This window comes from Tyto alba, unplaced genomic scaffold, assembly GCF_018691265.1.
Source record: "Tyto alba isolate M040663 unplaced genomic scaffold, T.alba_DEE_v4.0 Super-Scaffold_33, whole genome shotgun sequence".
Classification (NCBI taxonomy): Eukaryota; Metazoa; Chordata; class Aves; order Strigiformes; family Tytonidae; genus Tyto; species Tyto alba.
Genome location: NW_024881308.1, coordinates 16562101 through 16582287, shown reverse-complemented (window position 1 = coordinate 16582287; position 20187 = coordinate 16562101). Strand labels below are relative to the sequence as shown.

At 55.9% G+C, this 20187-nt stretch overlaps 2 protein-coding genes and 1 long non-coding RNA gene across 6 annotated transcripts in view; 1 reads left to right on the top strand and 2 right to left on the bottom strand.

The window, feature by feature from the left end:
- GMEB2 (glucocorticoid modulatory element binding protein 2) overlaps window positions 1–9572 on the bottom strand; it is a 17836-nt gene extending 8264 nt beyond the window's left edge. For 2 of the 4 annotated variants that reach the window (XM_042801220.1, XM_042801222.1), the window contains exons 1-4: window positions 9444–9572; window positions 6586–6766; window positions 1828–1925; window positions 894–1024 (exon numbers count right to left, since the gene is read on the bottom strand). In XM_042801220.1, coding sequence (XP_042657154.1) covers window positions 894–1024; window positions 1828–1925; window positions 6586–6716 — 360 coding nt within the window. In that variant the 5' untranslated portion in view covers window positions 6717–6766; window positions 9444–9572. Of the gene's footprint in view, window positions 1–893; window positions 1025–1827; window positions 1926–6585; window positions 6767–9443 lie in introns of those variants that run through there. The other 2 variants (XM_042801221.1, XM_033001196.2) reach the window with 2 other exon arrangements.
- LOC122154181 lies at window positions 9427–14001 on the top strand. The gene is made up of 2 exons (XR_006166108.1): window positions 9427–9508; window positions 12063–14001. It is a non-coding gene; the product is annotated as an uncharacterized LOC122154181 (long non-coding RNA).
- The window catches only part of STMN3 (stathmin 3), a 17968-nt gene continuing 11391 nt past the window's right edge, over window positions 13611–20187 (bottom strand). The window contains exon 5 of the mRNA XM_033001182.2: window positions 13611–19667. Coding sequence (XP_032857073.1) covers window positions 19608–19667 — 60 coding nt within the window. The 3' untranslated portion in view covers window positions 13611–19607. The remainder of the gene's footprint in view (window positions 19668–20187) is intronic.

The following is a 20187-nucleotide window of genomic DNA, read 5'->3' as shown; positions in this document are numbered from 1 at the left end:
GTGGCACGCACCCACGCCTACCGAGAGCCAGCCGTGGGGAGTTGGCATTCACCAGATCAGCAGCCAGCTCTTCCCCCTTCTTTTATTGCCCTACACACCCAGCTGTGCCCGAACCCCTGGGCTGACCTAAAAGCAACCTGTGGAATCAGGCAGTCCTCTACAGAGCTGCTTTACAGCCCGTCCCAGGAAGGATTTCCCAAGTCCAGGCCTTCTCTTTTCAGCGCCCATGTTGCCCAACATAGAGCTCGCTCACCACTACTGCATGAGAAGCTGCTTCTCTGAACGAGAACGTGGGCTTTGGTGCAAAGAGAAGACTGATTTTAGGCAGCAGCAGCAGCATTATCTGCAGTAGTCCTCTGCCTCGGGGATGGCAAAGACCATCTCTCCTACAAAGGGCAAGAACCATCCCTTGGAAAGCCCTCATGCAACAGAGCCCAGAGGAGACACTCCTCAGCAGGGTACTTAGTCCGTGTAAAAATGCCAGCGACAGCTTATGACAGCATCACTCACAGTATGTTCCTGAATTCATGCAAATTTTAACTGTGAGTTATTCAGGACACAGTAGCAGCTCTTCAGTAGGTCCCCTACCAATAAACTAGTCAACAAATTCTCAACTTCCAAACTGAGCTGACACTGGAAGTGCCCAAATTTCTCAAACTCTCCAATAACGCCGTTAAATTGAGGCAGCTTCTCTCCAGCCAGGACCGCTCCACTTGGCTGAGAAGACAAATATCAGGTACCACAGCACCAGCGAAATTTCCTCCTTTCCCACCACGATGTGGTTCTGATGTGAAGCGGCTCACCAAAGCTCATCAAAACCAGGGCAAACCAGGTGAGCCTGCGACGCGGGCACGGGAAGGCACGAGTCCAGCACTGGGGCCCTCCATTCTCACCTGCACACACTTCACGTTGATCCCGGGGCACACAAACTTTCTCCAGATGAGGTTGGCTTTGCTGTCCCCGCAGGTGATGGGGTAGACAATCTCTGCCTCCAAGCTGTCCTCATCTTCAGCCATCTTCACTTCTCACAGGGAACAGAGGAAGGGACGGATCAAAAAGAAACATGAGTCACAGCCCCCGCTTCACCCCTCCGAGGCACACATACAGTGATAAAGCAGTTCTGGAGCTCAGGATTAAAAAAATTATAGGTGATGCATGGTGGGTTGAGTTGGGGTTTGGGGCCGCCACTCACTTGAGCTTTGCTACTACAGCATCCAACCACCCAAATACCTTAAGGCAAAACAGCACAGGCAGATTTACAATGATCTGGCGGCAGCTGAGTGCGTGAAATCTGAGAAGTCATTGGCCAGGGCTGAAAAAATTAAGTTCTTGTAAAAATGAAAGGAATTGTGTTGTTTGGGTAATTGTAAAGTCACCCTTGGTTTTAGAGAAAAACTGATTTTAAGTCACCTCCAGCCCAGCTGGTCACAGTCCGCTCACTAAATTCACTTTTACTTGTAACCAAAGCCAGCGAGTTTGCTGCAGAACTGACGTCCCCGCCGCGAGGAGCCAGCGATGGCCAGGCACAGGGTCTCATCCTGCACCAGGAGAGGGCAGCAGCAGCCCACCAGCAGCTGCCAGCTCCCCGGCACCCAGCCCCAGCAGCAAGCTGGGCTCCCCTGGATGCTGGGGAGAGCATCCCCAGTACCCCCAGGAGAGCATCCCCCCCCGCTACCCGCCCGGGAGAGCGTCTCCCCTGTACCCCCCAGTAGCTCTGCACAGCAGTGGCCGGACCCTCTCGGCCAGCACCAGCACAGGGTTGTGCCACACCGGGGTGGTGGAACTGGCACGGCTCAACCGAGGGGCTACGGCACGGGCTGAACCTACCTAGGACTGCTTCCTTCAGATGTGTGGAGGCTGTGAAGGCAGCAGCAGCCGCAGCAGCCGCATTTTCGGTCTCCAGCGTGTCTTCGTTTATGTCACCGCTGGTAAGAGAGTCGGAGAGGCAAAGTTAAGCCACATGGATGTGCCACCCCCACACCCGATGCTCCATGAAGACATTCCTAAGTCACTCCGACTACATTTTCCCACAAGAGCTAGAAGGCGGCTCCGGTTTCCAGAGGCTCAGCTCCATTCTTCTGTACGGAGACGACGAGCCCCGCAGCAGGCAGGCAGGGCTCTGCCTCGTGTCCCTTTTAATCCCAAGCCCCATGGAGCTGCCTCCGGCGCAGCCCGTGCTGGGGAGGTGGCGTGGAGGGATGCTGTCAGCACGGCCCCTCGCTCAGAAGTCGCTGCCAGCCTCTGGCAGCTTGGCCTGCAAAGATTTCCCCAGGAAAAACATGTGCGAAACATGCAGCTGCTGCCTGGGTGATGGACTGGCTGAACCCCTCCCCAGCACGCGGGATGCTCCCAGGAGCTGCTCACACACTAAAAAGGAGTCTGACAAACCCTAACAAAAGAGCCATGAGCAGAGATAACGTAACGTGAGCTACAGACCCTTGGGATCCAATCTCAGAGCCTCTTACAACTCAGTATACCCACGGTATTAACTAAGAGCTGGCTATCCAACCACTTTGAACCTCCCCACCCCGGAGACCTCCGGTTTCTCGGGGTGCTGTGCTGATGCAGACACACAGCTGGTCCTGCACAGCACCTGCACCCTCACTGCTGGCCTGTTCTGGCTCTCACTACAGTGCACAGAGCCCCAGGCTCCTCTAACGAGCTTCGGTGCACTCTCAGATGGGAAAGGCTTTGAGGTCTGGGACACATTCCTCATCCCCTCGGCTGGGAGGGTCCCGTGGGAAGGAGAACGCCCACGCTGGTACCCTTACGGATCCGCGCCGCGCATCACGGCCAGCTCTCAGCATGGACCACTCCTAATGGCTTTTAAGATGTGCCTTTGGTTTTGTTATTAAAGATTACAATTACTGCAGCAAGCTTGTCCTGCAAGGGCTGGCAGGGAAAACCTGTTAACTTTTCACATACTTCAGCATATAAACTAAATATATAGTTTTATATATATAAACTTCCCAAGGAAGACTGTAAGGAGAAAATAAACCTGAAATCTACCCCAGTTTGGCACCACAGGTGAATTAAAAGAATGGTCCTAGAGACTCACTGGCAACCCTACACTTCCCACCTGCAGGGCCACAGGGACAAGCAAATTCAAGAGCAACTGGTTTTTCCATCCTGGCCTCCTCACACACAGCTCCGGGGTGGAATTGCAGCTTCAAAGCATCCCTTCCCCTTGCCAGCTGCAGGGCCGGTACCTGGCGGGGAGCAGCACGGAGATAAGGGAACCGGCGTGGGCAGCAGCTCAGCCTCGCCGGGTGAGTAACGCGGGAGATGCTGCTTCAGAGAAGCAAGAGCTGGGGGCAGCCCCAGCTGGGGCAGAAAGGCACCGCCGGGATGTCCCAGACCCCTGGGAGGGAAAAAGGTGGTGGGTAACGCAAAAGGACTCGAAAAGGCAGACTTGGAGTTAATGCATTTGCACACAGGGGAAGGTTACAGACCTGGCGGTTTGACACGAGAAAAAAATTGTAATCTGGTTTTTCTTCCATCAGTTTGCTGCTCTCTTGCATTTCTCCAGATGCATTTGGAGAAAAGCCAGCAACACCACCCCAGCAGGGCGCCGGGGCTGCGAGAGGCAGCAGCCACCTCCGACGCGTGAGGCCCAGCACTCCACAGCCCTGACTCTGATCTGCCTCCGCCTGCCACCAGATCAACACCCTCCACCGACTTATCTAGAAGAAACACCCCAGCAGAAAGTCAGCACCTGAAACAGAGCTTCCCCCAAGACTCTCATCGCATTCGCACTGCTCCAAAAAAAAAAAATGACCGAAAGGCACGATTGGATTGGGAGAAAGAACCCAGCCCACAGCTTAAACCCCCTCCTCCAGAGAAAAACAAACCAACTTCAACAGCTTGTATGAAAAATTCAAGCAACTAAAGTCTGTGCCTGCCATGGAGATGTGACTGGGCGGGAAGAGAAAAACCACAAAAAAAGGTTGAGTTTCTCCACACTGCTTCCCCCATCCCATTCCAGAGGAGCAGACTGAGGCAGAGGCAGGAGCAGGAGAAAACTCAAAGCCCCAGTAGTGCACCCCACCAAGCCGGTCCTGCCTTCACCAGTTGCCATGACAAAGCTGCGGGAGGATGGCTCTCATCTTCCTCCCCGGGAGGATCCATAAACCAGATGGGAGGAAGAGAAAAAAGTGTGTGCTGACAAAGCAGCAGGCTCGTGTCTCCTTTCTGCTCCGCTCCTGCCTCACCTGGAAACTCGAGAGAGAAAAAAATCTCCACCAGAAACCTGTGCTGGGGATGCTGATCAGAAATTCAGACACCTCTCCAGAGCATCGAGTAGAGATCCCTTGCAATCGCAGATGAAAGGAAAGCTTCTTGCTGATTATTATGATCTTCCCATTTCCCTCTGCCTTTTCCAATCTTAAAAACACATGAGCTAATTAAGCTCTTCACCACTGGTTGCATAGATATATTTTTTTGAAAACCATACCCAAAGGAGCACTAGAAAGAGGCAGAATCCAAACTCAGCTTGGGGGTTGCTAAGTGCCACATAAGACAAGCTGGAAGCCCGCTTCCCGCGCGAGCGGTGACCGAGGAATCCCAGCCCGTGCCGGCAGCCCCTTTCCTTACGCCAGCTGGGGCTGCAAAGGGAAAACAGAGGGAGAGGGAGCCAGCGCCACTACGGCATCTCCCCGGGAGGAGCAGAGCTCGGCAGAGGCAACTGTCCAAGGCTACGGAGAGACCACGGGTGGCTCGTGCTGCCACCAGCCCCACGGCCCCGCTCGGCGAGGGCTGTCCCAGCAGCTGCCACAGCGGGAGTTGGGTGGTTTTGCTCCACGAGCCCGAGGTCCACATCCTTCCCGTTGGATCTGCTGCCAGCCTGGAGCACTGGGGAGCGAGGAGCCTGCCCACCGGCCCCTCGCCAGAGCGCTGCACGGAAAACCCTCAGGGAATCTCTACGTGGCTGCTGAGATATGCTCTGCTTGTAGCTGCAACTAAGAAAAAATCATCCTCTCTGCTGTGTAGAGCTGACCTGCTCCTGATCATCCAGGAGACACTGAGAGGATGACAAAAGGTTTCCAAAGAAAAATAGTAGTGGAAATAAGAGTGAAAGGAAACCAAACTGACTGAGCCAGCCTCTGCCATGATCTATGTTTCCGGACAACGCTGCGCTGCTGCACGTGGGTCTGCAAAGGCTCAGAGCCACATTAAAACCAGAAACTGTTCTGCATCCAAGAAAAAACACATCCCAAGTTTCACATCTGGCTGCCCCTCCACCGAGGGAGCTAAGGAAGTCACCAGGGGCCAGAAAGGAAGAGGAGTGGAGCCTTTCTTCCCCACCATCACTCGCTCTTTTGAGAATGGAAAAGGCTCTTGGATGCACTTGGGGACCTGGGATGTGGAGGAGCAGGGCGCTCGTGGGGAGAGGAGAACAGGACATGGGGTCCCTCTTCCCCCCTGGTTTTATACCAGTTACAGCAGAACGAGGACACTAACACCTGCGCTGTAATGTAAGAGCTGTCCCCTGACACAGAAACAGCGGGATGTATTTGAGGAAAGGAGACAAATGTGTTGTGTGGAGAGCGATAAACAGCCGCTCCCCACCCATTGATTCCAAGCGCAGGGACTCCTGGATCAGACAAACCTGCCCAGATCCAGCTCCGGGCATGAACTTGGATTTTCTGCCCACCGAAAGAGCAAAGCACTAAGAGGTCTCTGAGCACCGTCCTGGGAAAGACTGTGGAGAAATAAAGCAACGAGCCCATTACTACGTCGACACTGAAGGTACCAGCCAGGCACTTTGGCCATGGAAGCAAAGACTTGACCGACCCGCAGCTGAACAGACCAGACGTGAACAAATGGCAGATCTGAAATGCCAACAAGAAATGCAGAAATTGGGCAAAGCAGCAGCACTTTAAAAATCAGAGCTGTTCACTCTTTTCTTTTTTTTTTTTTTTTTGAGGAGTACCACCCCATCCAACACATCATTCAACGCCGTGCAGTTTCAAGGCCAGCTCTCTCGCTCCTGTTGCCGGCAGCGGCGGTTCCTGCAGAGCTCTGCCGAAAAACACGGCCCCAAACAACTCTTGGGAAGGGGAGCCCTGCTGCACCACACTGCGGACAGACACTCATCTCAGAGGTACGCAGCTTAGTGAAGCAATCACAAAATAAATAGCAGAAAAACACGGATTTAATGTCCTGTTCCAACTGGATTTGTGTCCATTCCAATATCCACATCCACTCAGAAAAGATATTTTGTTTTGTTTTGGTTTTACCTTGTTTTCTCCAAAACATGCAAAACAAATTGTTGCACTGCTTTTTATTCTGGGTAACCCCAGCTTAAAAACCACCAGTGGTAACTCAGCTTTAACAGAAAAAGAGTGGCGCCTGCTCTGCAAGCTCAGAGCTGCAGAGCCCAGAGCCCTGGGTACAGTCCCAGGGGTGTCAGTGAGGACCTAACGAGGAACCGGAGATTGCCCGGACGTCGCTGAGGTCCCTGCTGTGAAAAGTGATGCGGGAGCAGGATTTAGATGATTAAAACAACCCAGCTCTGCTGACTACGACCACAGCTGGGAGGTTTTCCAGTACATCACCTCGGCGTATGCCGACCTGGTCTCTTACCCGTGCTGGGACAGGTTGGTGGTGACCAGCACCGTCTTCACCTCCTCCACGCCGGCTCCATCCACCACGCCGTCAGGCGTCGTCACCACCACCACCTCCTCCATGTGAACGCTGACGTCCGGAGTCGCCATCGCGAGGCGGGAGCGATGATGGGCAGCGAGAGCCCTCGGTCACCAGCTGCCTGCGGAGAAACGAGGGGAAAGCCCTGGGTGAAAAGGTCTCCCTGCTAAAAATCCGTCGTGGAGAATCTGGGCTCCTCAGAAGAGGGTTAGCAAATCCCCAAGACGCTCCATTCCAAAGGGAGGGACGAGGGGAGGCTTGTAACCCAGCACACGCGCTGCAGGCTGGGTGAGGGTGATGGGCACGGGTGGCGAGAGGCAGAGTGTGGGAGCAGATGGGAAACACAAAAAAAAAAAAAAAAAAAAAATAGTCCTGGCATTCGCCAAAAACTCCAGGAAGACACTCAGTTTGAAGGTGTGTTTCCAAATGCATTTCAAACTATCTCAGGAGGATCTCACACTGCTGGCGGAGCACAGCACTGTCTCCTCCACAGCAGGAACTCTCCCCTCCTCCAAAGTCAGACACACACACTAAAAAAAAAAAAAAATCAAATGAAAAAAAGCACTTCAAGCCTGCAGAAACAAAGTGACATCTGAAAACAATTTCCAAGTGTGTATTTCTAATAAATCACCAATAGATTTAGGACAGCACTTAAACCTGACTTCGGTGCCCACCCCTGTACAGCTGGTATTTCACATGCAAGAAGAAACCTGGGAAAAAAACCCAAAATCTAGTCAACTAAAGGCACAAGGAGCTGTGTGTCATCATGCTCTCACGGTTGCAGTACAGGCCTGGCTGCTCCAGGCTCTGTACCCGGAGCACAACGTAACCCACGGGGAAAAACCCTGGTCCCACGGGGACACCATCGCCCACCTCACACCCTGTGCCTGCTTCCCGGGGATTTTAGGTAACTGTAGAATTAAAGGCAGTTTTAAGCCATTTAAGGAAGAGGAGAGGTCAGCAAGGAAAATAAATATCCTTTACCAACACATACGTATACATGCATGCACAAACATCCTCCAGACAGCTCTGTTATTGTTAACGTTACAGGGACAGCGTGATAAAATGAGCACTTAGAGCCACAAAACTGTTTGCAAATCGGCTTCTGAGGAGATCTCCAGCCGCACCTCACCAGTGAACCACGTCTCCATCTCCCCCTAAGACCTGAGCAGCGCTTGCTCGCACAGCAGCACCCAGGTATTGAGAAGCAGGAGGCTACAAGGCTGCTCCTATAGTACCTATAGCATCGGCGCAGCCTGCGCAGAGGTGAGGGTACGGCTGTGCGAGCACTGCCCTTGCCGGCCTCCAAGCCCACGAGATGATCTTTCCCCTCCACAGAGGCCACGGGATTTAACCGAGTTGGCCAGTCCCTCCAAAAAAAACCCAGCACAAAGCCACCAAGAGAAACATTTTCATTTGGAGCAACGTGAGGGCGGGCGGGCAGCCGGGCCGAGAGAAAACAGTGGGTTCGCTACAAATCAGTTTTCAGGGTTGCAGAAGTGGGCAGGGGGGCTGGTTTTATTGGGGTCAAACCCCGCTGGGTGCTGCACGAGGTGCAACAAACACATAGTGCAGGCGCACGGCTGCGTTCAGTTTGACTGCTGCACAAATTCGGATTTGTTGCTCTATCCCTACGCCTGGCTTTCGTTTTGGGGTAAAAGCCGCCACTTTCTTGCGGCATTAGCGTTACCCGCGATGGCCTCCGCCCCAGCACCCAGTTTTGGGGTGCTGTGGACATCCCACCCGGCTCCCGGCGAGGCTGGCTGCACAGGCTCGGAGCGTGTGTTGCTCAGACACATTTGGGGAGAAATCAGCGTGGGGTGGAATAAAACTGGGCTGAAAACACAAGAAAAGATCAGCAGTGGGGTGCGGTGGGGGGGGGTGGGGTGGCTGCCAGGGAGCACCCCAACTCTACCAGGGCTGGGTGCACCCGTGCATTTCCTTCCCGGCGCAGCTCAAGTGGCACCGAGTAAAAGCTTCAGTGGCTGCAGGAAAGAATTGGGGTGACGTGGGAGAAAAAAGCCAAAAAAAAAAAAAAAAAAAGCCAAAAAAAAAAAAAAGCCAAAAAAAAAAGGAAAAAAAAAAAACAAAGAAGCCAAAAAAAAAAAGTCATTGCACCAGTCAGAGGAAGGAGAGATTTTTGGGGTGCGCTGTCAGGGGAGGGGGGCACAGAGCTGGGTTCTCACAGTGCATGGGGGTAGAAAGGAAAAGGGGGTCCATGGGGTGGGGGGGCGTGGGGGGGGGGGTGCACGGGGGTGCAGAAAGGCGAATAAACGCGGGGGGACACAGACACGGTGTGCAGTACAGGGGTGCAGGGAGAGGGGGTGCACGGGGGGGGGGTCGTGGCTGCGCAGACGGGGAGGGAGGCTGTACAGAGGAGGCACGGGTGGGGGGGGGGGGAGCTGCAAAGAGGGGGGTGCTCGGATAAGGGGTTCATGGGGGGGGGCGGCTGAGGGTGGGTGCCCCCCTCACCCCACCCGCGGCGGCGCGCGCGCTCCCGCCGGCGGCGCCGGGCGCGGGAAGGTGGGGGGGGGGGGGGGGGGTGGGAAGGAGAAGGCGAGGGGGGGGGGTGTGGGGGGGGGGTGCGTGGGCGCGCTCACGCTGGCAACGCCGGGTGCGCGGGAGGGAGGAGGAGGAGGAGGAGGAGGAGGAGGAGGAGGAGGAGAAGGGGGAGGGGGGCGCGGGGCCGGGCGCTGCCGCCGTCTCCTGCCGCTGCCGTAACGTCCTGACGCTCCGCAGGGACCCGCCGGCCGGACGGCGCGTGCGGAGGCCCCCGTGACGCCGGGCCCGGCGCTTACCTCAGGCCGGGGTCCCGCTGCCCCGCTCCCGGCTCCGGTGGCGGCCGCTCCGGCTGGGCTGGGCGGTGGGTGCGGGGAGGGAAGGGAGGCAGGGTGGGGGGGGGGGGGTGGGAGAGGGGGGGGGGAAGAGGTAAAGGGGGGGTGGGGGGGGAAGGTTGGGGAAAGGGAAGGGGGGGGGGGGGGTAGCGGGGCTCCGCGGCGCGCGGCTCTCGGGCCCCCCCCGCGCAGGCGCAAGGGCCGGGCCCGGCTCCCAGGGACTTATTTCGCGGGGGCGCCCGCGGCCCGAGCCGCCTGTGAAATAGGTGCCGGGCCGGTGCAGCGCGCCTGCGCGCGGGCATGGGCGGGCGGGGGGCACGGGCGCGCGCCGCCCGGGGTTAGCCCGCGCGTGGGCCTGGTCGCTGAGGCGGCGGCGTCCGTGGCGGGGATCCCCCGGGTCTTGGGTGTTCCCCCATGTCTCTGCATGTCCCCCCCCCAACCCCCCTTGGTCTTGCATATCCCCCGTGTCTCTGCGTGCCCCCCGGGCCCTGCACGAGCCCCCCCATATCTCTGTGTGCCCCCCGTGTCTCTGCGTTCCCCCCGCCCCCCCCCCCTCCCCGGACTCTGCATGATCACCCCTCTGTATCTCTGCGTGTCCCCCGTGTTTCTGGGTGCCCCCCGTGACGCTGCGTGTCCCTCACCCCCCCCCCCCCCTTAGTCCTGCATGCCCCCCCGTGTTTCAGTGTGCCCCCTGCCCCCCGTGTCTCTGCGTGTCCCCCGTGGTTTTGCGTGCCCCCCCCCCCCGCTCTCCCGGGCCCTGCATACTCGTCCCCCCCGTGTCTCTGCGTGTTCCCGGCCCCTCGTGCCCCCCGTGTTTCTGCGTGTCCCCCCATGTCTCTGTGTGTATGTATGTGTCCCCCTGGGCCCTGCATGATGCCCCGCCATGTTTCTGCATGTCCCGTCCCCCCCCACCAGGGCTCTGCCTGCCCCCCTTGGATCCCCCCCCTGCATTCTGGGGTTCATGCGTGACCCCCCCTCCCACTCCATACACCCACTGCCTGGGGTGCTCCCTGGGCCCCCAAACATGCCTGGGTCCCCTGCGTGTCCCCCAGCCTGGGCATGGCTGCACTAGGCACACGTATGTCCCTTGGGTGCGTGACCCCTGCACCCCCCCCCCCCCAGAGCTGTGGGTGCACCTGAGCCCGAGTGCAGTGGGGGTGCTGGGTGTTTTATTTCTTCCCTCCCTCCCCGTGGGAGGTGTGTGCTGGGTTTCGGGGTGCAGAGCCGCCCTTGTGCACCTCTTGGCTGGGGACCTGGGGAACTTCGGGTGCCTTGGGGGGCACGGCGCCTACCCCTCCCCATGGCATTTTGGGGGGTCCCGCACGCAGCCCCAGGGGTCTGTGCTCCTTTTCACCCAAACTCCGCTCGGGGCCGTGCTGCGCTGGGGGCTCTGGGGGTTCAGAGAAGGCGTCGAGGTGGCATCAGGGTGGCACCAGTGACCTCCCAGCGCCCAGACTGGCCCCAAGGGAGAGCTGCTTTCTGATTCCCCGCATGCCTCTGACTCCCTGCAAGAGCTCCACAGCCATTCAAAAGGCCCAATAAAAAATAAACAGATAAGTTCTCCGAGGCCTCTTTTTATCATCCTTATCAGCAATTAATTATAACAGAGGAGATAGAAATGTGTGTTTTGCACCTGGAAGAGAAAGTAGCCGTGTGTGTGTGTGTGCAGGCGTTGAGATCCAGCGACGGTTTTTCACACCCGCTCAGGAGCGCTCTGCGGCTTCGCTCCGTCAACGGTGGACGCCTCCCTCCTCCCCACGACACCTGCGAGCCCCCCACCCCGAGCTTTGCAAAGCCCCCGTGCAGCAACTGGCAAGCGCTGCCGTCCCTGGAAAGTGGGGGGGCTGTGGGGGGTGCGCCGTGCTCGGGCAGCGTGCCGACGCCGCAGCGCTGCTGTTGGAGCGGGGCTGCGGGATTTCCCGCCCGTTGCAGGAGCCGTCCCCGAGCTGCTGCGTTTCGGCCCGGAATATCGCGCTGCGACTGGTTTCCCCCCAGCCAACTCGAGCTCTCGGGTTTTGGTGTAATTTCTGCCGTTTCCGGGTTTACCCTGCAAGCTGTGCCCGGGGGGGGGGCGGGGGGGGGGCTGGGGTTCGAAAGGCGTGCGGTGATTTCTCGGGCAGGACTTTTCACACAATCTTACCACATCGTGCTTTTTCTGCAAGTGGGTGGTTTAACGTGATCTCAAAAAGGAAGAGCCGGACCAGAGGCCTGAAAAGTCGTGCGTCTCTTTTTTTGAAACGCTCTGGATGTGTTTTAGTTCTGTCGGCTTTTCGCACCTACTTGGCGAGTGGCTTTTTCTGCCTTGCATGAAGCGGTGTGGCTGGCCCGCCAGTGCCACATGCGTGTTTGGTCTGCTTAGCCGTATTTTACACACGTATTTCTGCTGAACCTGTCTGATAGATTGGTAGTGACTTATTTAATGCCTGTTTTTCCCAAGGCTCTTCTTTTTCCATCCTCCCCATCCAAACCAACCCTGCCCGATTACCAGCTGCCAGCTCCGTTTCCCTCATGTTCGCTTTACCTGAGCTAACGCTCATTAAAGCGGTATTTCACAAGGAATTCTATTTCTTTTCCTTCACCCAGATAACCAACGGTAACCGGCAACGTTCACCCGCTAGAAATGGTGACACCCTTCTCCATGGAAGCCTGTTTATATTTCTGCCAACGTCGCTGTCAGCAGCTCCCCGGGGGACCAGCCCCAGCTGTGTCCTTGGGACCTGAGTGGGGCTGGACGGGGCAGATAAAAGGTCCCTTTGCCACCATAACCAGCTCCCTGCGGCACCCAGTGGCATAAAGATGGGAAGAAGGTTTCAAACCCACAGCCCTGCTGCCCTGCTCCAGTTTTCCCAGCAGCCTGTAGCCTCTTGGAAAGCGAACCCTTGGTTTTTGCTCAGACTCCAGGTGCTGGGAAACCCCCCCAGGGCTCCTCCCCAGCACCCCAACACGGGGCAATTCGCCTTCTGGGACTTTATCTGCTCCCTGCCATGCGGGCTCCTCTCAGCCTTAGTGCCAGCGGGGTTGCTGAGAGGGGGACAGCCTGTTTTCTTTCGAACCTGTAGCAAATTACTCTGCAAAATTTTTTTTTTTTTTTTTTGCCTGCCCCAATGTGTTTTTACATTTACCTTGCCCGAGTCACTCGCCCCTTCTTGCTCAGACACAGCTCGAGCACTTTGTAGGGATCCTTCCAAGAGATACTTAGATATTTTGCTTTCTTGGCCTGTTTTTGATCTTTGAAGAAGCAGTTTGGTGGGTGCTACAATCCGGTCCAAGACTTCAGTATCGTGTCCGTAAACCCTCTCGGTGCTGCCTGCAAGTGCTCAGCCCCGCGGGCTGACATCTGCTGCTCCTCCCGTCCCCCCTCTCCCCAATCCATCCCATTCCTCTGCACTTTTCCCTTTCAGATCACAAGAGGATGAAGGATTTGACTTGAATTCACTAGTTAGAGGGTGATCACGCTTGGTCTCTTATTTATCTTGAATTTTGTGGCACCGAGGCACCGCGACTTTTTTCTGAAGACAAACGCAGAGGCTTACTTTACTACATCCACTTTTTTTTAAGAGCCTGGGTTCGTGGTCTATAGCAAACCTCGGAAGAAAAGCGAGCAGTGCTGCATTTGCCATTAGGTCGTTATCTCTAAAATCAGGAAGGTCACGCTGCAAAAATAGAGTTCCTGTTTGTGCGGGCGGCAGCGTCCTGCGCACACAATGAGACCAGCATCGGGCACAGGCTGCTCGGCCGCCGGTGAGGCGACGGCCCCAGCACTGTCCTCCCCGCTCTTGGGAATTATAATTTATCACCTCCTGCCATCCCCCGGGTTTAGCTTTTGGGACACCAAGGTGGGGGATCCTTCCCACCGCAGCTGGGGAAGCAGCCAGGCACCTTCCCCTCGCCTGTGCCCACGCAGTACAAACCTCCCTCTTTTCAGTTGCAGCTTTTGGGGCATTTTTGTGTGTCTGGCCCCAGGGATGTGATCTGGAGTGTTGGCCGTGCAGGGTCTCCCAGGTTTGGGTCCGCTCGCCTTGGGAACCGTGGCCCCGCTCCCCGCCCCCATGTCCAGCCCGGGCTGGATCGTTTCTCAGGAAAAGCTCATTAAGCAAGCACTGGATTTCTTTTAAAAAAGAAACTCACTTGTTTTCCAGAACTGAGTTTATTGTATTCATAATTGTCCTGTATCTTTTTCAATCTTCCTCCATAAAGCTTTGCATACCCTCACCCTTCCAGCCACAAAGGATGTCAGCAATACCCTCATTCAAACGTTTTATTATTTTTTTCCTCTGAGAATGGCAATAAACTGAGGGTCTCTGCTCCTTTTATGTTGGGTGCAAAGTACTCTCCTTTAGCATACAAATGCTTAAAGTCTATTTTGTTAAATCTTTAGGTTAATTTTCCATTTAACGCATTTTATTAGCATTCTCACAATACAAAAAGAAGCCTCAGAACTAAACCAATCCATTTATGGAGAGAGACGGACACGTATGGTTTCATACCAAGTTTATTTATTTTTTTTATTTTTTTATTTTTTTTCATAATCACTTCTTTTGCACAACAACAACCTCAAGTTGACAATGAAATGCACGCGGTAGACCGAAGGGAACCGGGCAAGGCTCTGTTAGTGATGGAAAGTCCTTCCATGACACCGCGCCAGCTCCTCACCCGGTTGCCCAGCCGGCACGAGCAAAGGTGGCCCAGGCTGCGGCAGGAGGAGCGAATCCTGCCCGGGAAGGCAGCCGGGGTGCTGAGCCCTGGGGTTACGGCCCAGCCCCGCGGCCACGCAGTCATCTTCCAAACCTCTGCCTGCAGCCCTGGGCCAGTTTATTCCCCCCGGGGTGGACAGTTGCGTACCGCGACTCGGTACTTTGGTACTTGCCATTTTCAGAGCACTTGCGAGACGCGGATGCGTTGGCTCTCCGGCGGCCCCTTGTCACGGAGAGGGAGGGAAACTGAGGCACAGGGGATGCTGAGGCTGGGATGCCCGGCTGCCCCCCGTGCTCAGGTCCCACCGTCCCCGCGCCCCGGGGACCACGGAGCACCCCAACGTGGGCGTTGGCCAGTGCCCCTCTTCTGCTTTACTTAAAGACAACTGACTACAAAGGTGGAGTTTATTGGTCTTACTATGTCATCTCATCCCTAGCATGGAGAGTAAGAAATCTCTAGCACCGTAAACAGCCATTCCCTGACTCATTTCAAGTGGCGTAAGAGTGTATGTGCATATATTGTTTCCACGTATGCGTTTCTGTGCGTGTGTGCACAGCCAAGTGCACAGCCACTGCGAGGGAGGAAAGTAATGCAGCGGGAGGGAATTAAACGAACCCCAGGAGACGGGCTTTGCAGAGCCAGGGCCAGAGAGTCACACCGGGCTAAGCAAAAGCAAGCAAGCTGAAGTTTACAGTTTAAAAGGAGCAGCAATACCGACCTACCCCTGAGGTAGGATGCATGCAATCGTGAACTGTCACCATCCTGGAAGGTCAACTCAAAGGTAACCCCACGTCTGGGTTAGAGCAAGATTTTTGAATGACTCAGAAATAATAAGACAAGGAATAGGCTCAGTCTAGAAGCAGTCTGAGGGGCCAGCATCCTTGAAAGCACCCATTTACGGACAGAGCTGAGCTCTTTGCTGTAAGGGATAAGGTGAGTGCAGAGCTTTAATTTGGGATACGAGACCAGTTGTCCCGGCTCTGGTGCCGCTTCACTCATCGCCCGGCTGTCGGTGCCAGCTGGGAACTCATTTAAGCCTCGGCTTCTCTGTCTTGCTCGAATCAGAGGCCCTTCTCCAGGAGAGCTCTTTCGAAGGTGCATGCATGCACACCATAAATTGTCACCACCTAGTCTTTCCTCCCTCACACAACTGCAAACGGTCGTGGTGCGGGCAGGGATGCTGCCAGCCGCCTCGAGGATGCTCTCCCTCCCAGGCACAAAGTCTCGTGTTTCGTTTGGTGCTGCAAAAATGGGGCTGCTAGCTGTGGTTACAAAGCTCGAGTCATAAACATCTAGGGGAATCAGTGAAGAACCTCAAGCCCCACCACAAAGAAGGTGGTCCCGGGAATTGGGGGGGTTGCATGCCGTGTCCGCAACCGCGGTACGTGGGAACGGTCCGGGAATGAGGGAGGCTGGGATGGTAAGGATGTTAATGAGGATACTTAATTAGTCTCAATTGAGGCATGAAGTATGCTGCTGCACACCACCATTAGCAACCCTGGGAGATGGAAAGGCATGAAACAACCGCGATCCCGGACCGGGCCGGCGCGGTGGGTGGGTGGGTGGGTGGGTGGACACCCCTCATCCAGCCGAAACCGCGGGAGCTGGTGCACGCAGCCAAAGCAATCACACATTTCCCTGATAGCGTCCAGTGGCACTGGACAAATGTCAAGCTCCCGAACATCCCTGTTACATTCATCCGCGCCGGGCAACCATCGCTCCGCTGCACCTAAAGCATCTGGCCCCACGGACGAGGCCGTTCCCTCGGCACAACGCGTCTCGGCAGCCGTTACCTGATGCTACCGATGCAAAAAACTCTCCCTGCACATCCCTGCTCCTCTGGCGCAGGAGCTTACCCTGCAGTAACACCTTTTCCAGCCACGACCACTGTCCCTCACAGCGCCGACCCGACCGAGGTGAGAAAAATGAGTTTCCCAGCGCTCACACCTGCATGAGCACTGGTGCCAGGCCACTCTCCTGCGCGTTTCCCGTGGGATTTTTTTTGCCAGGCAAAGCTATTGCGGGAATAAGTCCCCACCTGAGATCCAGGCTGGCCTCCAAGGAGTTGGAGGAGAGCAAGCACGGGCCCTAAGCTGGCAGCACAAAGGCGGATCCAGGCAGGAACCGAGTCCAGGGACTCGGTAGCTGTTTGGGGAGGACAGTTCTACCCAGCACAACCTGCCACCAACCGCTCCTCCTCCGGCACATGCCAAACCTCGCGGCTCCTCCGGCTTCCCCCGGGGCTGCGGGGAACAGCCTGGACCCCCCTCACACGAGGAGGTTTGGATTAACACTAAATTATAGGTGCCAGAATTGAAGCATCACCTCTAGTAGAGCTCTCGGCCCTTCCTTGCCCTCCCCAGCACGAGGAGCAGCCCGTCCCCGCTCTCACCGCCCTGCCCGCAGGACTCAGCTGCCTCCAGCTCCCGACTTTGTGATTTTCCAGCTGCTCTCTGGGCTGGCATCCCGCCCTGCCATCCCCCCCTGCCTTCACCCGGCCTGCCTCCGACTCCTTCTGAGCCCCAAGGAGGGAGCGAAAATGGTCGTTTCTCTTGTTTTAAACTCCTGCTCATGAGTACGACATTTCTGATAATAATAATCATAATAATCATAGTACTAAAAACAGTATTTACAACAAGCTCCAGGTCAGAATTACACACCAAGCAAACACTCAGCACCACAGAGAGTAGGACAGGGTTAATATCTCGCAGATACCTTCTCAGATCCCACCAACGTGGGACACAGACATTTGACAGTTTCAACCATTTCTTACACACAAACATTTCGTTTAAATTACTTTTAAATTTTTTTTTTTTTTAAACTTTTTAAAATTTCTCGTCACTATATGAATGAGGTGATGCTGGCGGTGATGCCGCGCTCTACACAGATGCTTATCTAAGACAGCTGCTACTATAAACTGATCATTAGCTACTGTTAAGAAATTCAACCCTCAGTTTCCTTCCCTTTTTCCTCTTTGCCCTAAATCTTATTTTTTTTATGTCACTGACAGCGCTGGGGCTTTCTAACAGTCCTGCCCTCCCCCCCCGGCCCAGGCGGAGGGGTCTGGGAGTAAAGTAGCCCTTCCTTTTAGGAGCAGAGTCCCCTGACATCAAACTGTGGCCATGGAGGGATCCCTCCCGAATCCAGCTGGGGCTTTTGGGGGGATTAGCAAAGAGCCCTAGGATTTGATCGCCAGCAGCTGCTGCTCTTTGGCTTTCTGGGGGGTTTCTGTGACTGCCTGATGCTCACCCCAGGCCGTAATCAATTCTGTACCTAATTAAAGTACAGGGCAGACAGAAAACTTCAGCTTCTGACAAGACTCGGTGATGATATCATTTTCAGAGGGGAGGAGAGGCAAGGGTTATCGCCTCTCGTTGTTCCCCTGCAAACTCCTCATCCTCCCTAGCTCCTGGTCGCTGCCTGCCATCGCCGTGCAGAGCGGGGTCCCCGGGGAGCCCCGGCCTGGGCTGTGCCTCTGCCTACATCCACACCCCTTGGGTCCTTAAATTATTCCCCAAAGATCCTGCAAATCCCAGCTCAGGAGCCCCTCATCCCACCCCCGGAATGGCTCTTCGGGAGGCACAGCGTGCGGAGGACACCAGTTAGGAATAATGAGATGGTTCGGTGCCTTGGATGCCCCTTTGGTTTATTCTGGGGTCTGAGAGGGCAGCCAGGACGGAGGGGCCATTGCGAGGAGGAGGAGAGCGGTGCCCTGGTGTAAATACCCCCCCCCCCAGGCACCCTGCGCCTGACACACCGCACCGGTCTGTTAGAAAAATAACAACCCAGTAATCTCTAAGCACTGGACAGAGAGGAATTCTCGTTACCTTCTGCCTCAAATGAGAGCAGCTCCCGCCGTCTCCTCTGCAAACCCTTGCTCCTGCGGGGCCGAGATCCCAGCACCGCGTCCTGCGAGGCCGCGCTTGCCGGGAGGTGGCCGGTCCCTGCTCTTCGGGCGCAACATCTCCACTCAGGGTTTCAAGGCAGAAGCAGAGCTGGGGCGAGGGGAGCAGGTCTGCGGGTCTCAGCGGGAGGGTGGCAGCCCCGACCTCGGCCACCTCCATAAGCCGTGACACTAGAAGACGAGGAAGACCATGGGCTTTGACAGTCACCCATTTAGATCAGACGTTACTGCCACGCTTGCACGTTCTCTGCTCACCCCTCCCTCCACCAAGAGGCAAATTTTTCTTAAAAATAGGCCTTGAAAAGCTAAAGTTAGACAAGGAATGAGCATGGGGACATCTCTTCACTCTTACCCCCCGCTTAGCTCCATCCATCCAAAGCCCCGGGTCTGGAGGTTCCCTCCCTGCCTCCCGGGGCGCTGCCTACGAGCCAGAGCTCCGGGGCTCACCCGGCCACCTCTGGTCTCGGTATCTGCCCTGTGATGGCACCCAAGAGTCACATCCATCTTTGGAAAGAGGGAAGGATGATTACTCTGTTCACTAAAAGGCTATTTCGGAACCGCGCCCTGTCTCTATTGGATTTGCTTTCTCACTGGAGTGACATCTCGTGCTGTGGCGAGGCTGGAGAGGCCGCAGACCGGGCGCCCTCTCCCCGGGCTCCCGTGGAGCCGGGGATGCCGTTGCCATCCGCAGTTCTCCCGGGCTGCTCGGCCAAGACCTCTCGGTCCCCAACTCCTCCGGGGAGAGGGTGGCTCAGTCTATGGGCTCCCCCAGCCCGCGGCCAACCAGGGCGTCAGGCGGTGCCTGTCGCGACGGGGACTTGCCGCGACACGGCACCCGGCGCTGAGCTCTGGGTGGAGACCCTCACCTCCTGCCCCACCGGCTGCCAAAAAATCATCCAAAACTGAGGACTCTGGGTCACTGCCTGCCTGGGCTGGCTCCCAATGCAGCCACGAGACCGGGGGTTCTGCACGCCGCGACTCCTGAGCCATCCCATCCCTCTCTCGTTCCTCTCTCCTACCACTGGCAAACGTGGGGCTGTTCCCTATTCCACTTCACACACAGAAATTATCACTTACTTCCCGTTATTCTGAAACTGATATTTGGCTCAGAGCAAATACCAAGAGGAGTAAAAGCCCTGGATAAGAAATCTGTATCTCCGTGACACTGCTGGTTGAATTTATTAATATCTTAATTATTTTTTTTACATCAGTTTAAGAAATATTTTTTTTTAAAAAAAGGACAAAACCCTCCAAAGAAGCTGTTTGATTGACTCATTGATCGATTGATTCTCTATTTCATGTGAACTAGTTGCTATTCTGCTTAGAGGTCCCTATGATCTGTGAATCTCCATGAGTACTGACGATTAAGGATGCAGAGATAGAGAAGCGTGTAGCTGGGGGACAAACACCAGGGGAGGGGGGGATGGAGAACCGAATGTCGCATCTAGACAAACAAAATAAAACGTGTTGGTTGGTCGATTGGTTGGTTTGTTAACAGGAATCAGGTGCTAGATGTGTAGAAAAGCCCTTTATCCAGAGATCTCCTCCCGCTGTTCCTTGTTCCTGCGAACTTCAGCTGCGTGCAGTTCCTGCAAAGATGGGAGAGATGACACCAGGGTAACACTTTCTGCTCTCCCGCACACAGGATTTGTACAAGACCAAAAAAAAAAAAAAAAAAAAAAAAATGCAAATGGGACCAGGTTCCCATCGGACACACCCCGAGGACAGCGGGTTACACCTGCAAGGAGCGAAGCGTCTCATCTGCGGGAGCCCGGAGGAGACGCAAACCTACAGCGACCGCATTCACAGCTCCCTCTTCTTCCCTCTCCCCTTCGGCCCCGCAGCCCCTGGACGTGGGCCGGGCCCGCTCCCGGCCCTCCAAGCTTGCACTTATCAAGACCAGCCAGATGATGTTTTCTCTACTGACCTTGAAGGACGCATCCCCCCGCTCCTGGTGCCGCTCGCGGGGCTGCTCCACGGCCCGCTTCCCACCGGCAACGCAAACACCCGCTCCCCTGCACCCGTCGCTCTGGGATGACCCCGCAGGGACCAAGACCCCGAACCCCGCCACGGGGACCAGCACCCAGCCCTCTCCCGGGGCATCGCACT